At 53.4% G+C, this 2,573-nt stretch overlaps 2 protein-coding genes across 2 annotated transcripts in view; one reads left to right on the top strand and one right to left on the bottom strand.

Annotated features, from left to right (window-relative positions):
- RBPJL (recombination signal binding protein for immunoglobulin kappa J region like) overlaps positions 1-210 on the bottom strand; it is a 9,616-nt gene extending 9,406 nt beyond the window's left edge. Inside the window, exon 1 of the mRNA XM_007464787.1 lies at positions 192-210. Coding sequence (XP_007464849.1) covers positions 192-210 — 19 coding nt within the window. The remainder of the gene's footprint in view (positions 1-191) is intronic.
- Positions 1-2,573, top strand: part of MATN4 (matrilin 4) — a 12,326-nt gene that overhangs the window by 1,150 nt on the left and 8,603 nt on the right. Inside the window, exons 2-3 of the mRNA XM_007464788.1 lie at positions 1,631-1,744; positions 2,473-2,573. The exon at positions 2,473-2,573 is cut by the window's right edge and continues 14 nt beyond it. Of these exons, the coding sequence (XP_007464850.1) occupies positions 1,666-1,744; positions 2,473-2,573 (180 nt within the window). The 5' untranslated portion in view covers positions 1,631-1,665. The remainder of the gene's footprint in view (positions 1-1,630; positions 1,745-2,472) is intronic.

Here is a 2,573-nt window from a genome sequence, read left to right as displayed (position 1 = left end):
AGGGAAAGAGGTGACGCCTAGGGGCCAGGTTGCCAGACAGCTCAGAAGGGAGAAGGGAAGCCAGGAGTCCTAGGTTCCTTTGCAGCTTGGCGAGCCACCTTCTTGGGCCTCACTTTTCCCGTCTGTATAATGGGAGTCCTTCATGACTCTCAAGGGGCGTCGCCAAGGGCCGCGGGAGAGTGAGCGCTCACCTGCCCCCACAGGGTCCATGGCTGCGCTCCGAGGCCCGGGCCGGCTCGCGTCCGGGGCGCGTCCAATGCCACTGTCCCCGGAACCCTGCGCACTTCTGCTCTTTGGCCCTAGTGCCGGATATATTCTGCCCGGGCCTTATCTCCAAGGCCCTGGGGCTCCCAGCCCCCTATTTGCTTTGGGCAGGGGCACCTGCTGGGCAGATGTGGGCTTCCCACGGCCACCTAGCCAACACAGCTAGACGCGCAAAGGCGCCCCCTGGCGGCCTCTCCTGAGAGCTGGCGGGAAGGGGAGGCGCCAAGTCGCGACTTCATCTGCAAGTAGGGTTTAGGCCAACGCGATGGCAGGCCTGCGGTGGGGCGGTGCCCTGTTTGGCTGTGGGGTGGGTTGTGGGGGTGGGCGGGAGGACAGTCACACAGAGGCGCCTTGTGTGCAGAGAGGACGGGGTGCGGTGGGGAATCGTTTCCCTCTGCAAAGGTTCACGCGGCTCGTTTTTGGAACCCCACAGGCGTAGGATTATATCCTGGTGCAGCCACTTTCTTGCCGCGCGACTTTGGGTACTAGCGCTGAAGTTTTCTGAGCCTGTTTTCTCATCTGTGCAATGGCAACAACAACAGCCTTAGACCCATAGAATTGTCGAGAGGGTTCAATGAATGCCACGATGCATGAAAAACGTTTAACATCGTGGCTGGCATTAAGGAAAGGCTTTTCCTTTTTATTTTATTTTATTTTTAATATTTATTTATATATTTAGCTGTACCGGGTCTTAGTTGTGGCATTCAGGATCTAGTTCTCTGACAAGAGATCAGACCCAGGCCCCCTGAATTGGGAGCGCGGAGTCTTACCCACTGGACCATCAGGGAAGTTCCAAGGCTTTTCCTTTTTAAATTTTGTATCTTTTTTTAAATTAAATTAATTAATTAATTAATTTTTGGCTGTGTTGGGTCTTCATTTCTGTGCGAGGGCTTTCTCCAGTTGTGGAGAGCGGGGGCCACTCTTCATCGCGGTGAGCGGGCCTCTCACTGTCCCGACCTCTCGTTGCGGAGCACAGGCTCCAGACGCGCAGGCTCAGTAGTTGTGGCTCACGGGCCCAGTTGCTCCGTGGCATGTGGGATCCTCTCAGACCAGGGCTTGAACCCATGTCCCCTGCATCGGCAGGCAGATTCTCAACCACTGTGCCACCAGAGAAGCCCTAAATTCTGTATCTTTTTAATCTACTTTCTATTTATTTACTATTCTGCAGTTCTGCAAAGCGGAATTCCTTGTGTTTCCAGCAATCTCACCGTGATGAAATTTTTTTATTACGAAAAATTTCAACATACACAAAACTAGAGAGATTAGTAAAATAAACCCATGACCCTCCTCCCCCTCAAAATGCCCATCACCTAGAATAAGAGCTCTGCAAATTCTATTGCTTTGCTATTTTCCTTCCTCCCTTCAGGCTCTGATACCCCTGTTCTCTGTTCCCCGAGGGCGATGAGGGGGCGTCTATGCTCGCCGCTGCCCATGTTCCTGCTCCTTCTCCAGCCCTGGGAAACCCAGCTCCAGTTCGCAGGTGAGCCAGAGCCCAGCCCTCAGAAGCAGGGGGAGGGGAGCAAAAGCAGGTTCTCCATCTGCAGCCAACTGCTTGCTGGGGAGAGCAAAACAAGAGCTTTGGAACCATAGGGCTTGGGTTCGAGTTCACAGCTTGAACTCTCTGGGCCTCAGTTTTCCCATCTGTAGGATGTGGCTTGGAGGTACCCAAGTTGGGCTCATGCAGAACTGTCCAGTTGGTGTTTAATTTTTTTTTAAGTTAATTGAAAAAAGTCAGGAGATTTCACATAAAAACCCTAATTTCGGGCTTATCTTGAAAAGACCCAAGATCTGCCAACATGGGGTCCTCACGGCTGCAAGGCAACATTTGTCTGGAGCTGCCCACTTTATGAGCTATACGGGCTCTCTGGGTCCTCCGTCCTAACCCATCACATTCACTCATTTATTTATGTTGCCTGCCTAGCTCCTGTAGGCATTTGAGTTTGCGACGTCCCCTCGCCCTCCTCGCAAGTGGATAACACCTCCTCAGTATAGCCCTCAGAGCTGTAGGAGAGATTTGGTGCAGTCTCTCAGTCCAGGCCCTCCTCAAATGCTGCGTGAGTGGATGGAGCTAACCTGCATTTGCTAGGTTAAGATTGTGCTGGGCGCTGTTACACCGTGAGAGCACCATTCCGCCCTGGGTTTCTGTGGGGTTCTCCCGGGAGGTGAGGCTTGGCTAACCTAGGAAAGTCCTCCCTGATCTCCTCTCAGGTCCCAGGTGCCGTACTGGGCCCCTGGATTTGGTGTTCGTGATTGACAGCTCGCGCAGTGTGCGCCCCTTCGAGTTCCAGACGATGCGGCAGTTCCTGCTG

Source organism: Lipotes vexillifer, unplaced genomic scaffold (assembly GCF_000442215.2).
Source record: "Lipotes vexillifer unplaced genomic scaffold, Lipotes_vexillifer_v1.1 scaffold53, whole genome shotgun sequence".
NCBI classification, from domain to species: domain Eukaryota; kingdom Metazoa; phylum Chordata; class Mammalia; order Artiodactyla; family Lipotidae; genus Lipotes; species Lipotes vexillifer.
This window is presented reverse-complemented; position numbering and strand designations above follow the sequence as displayed.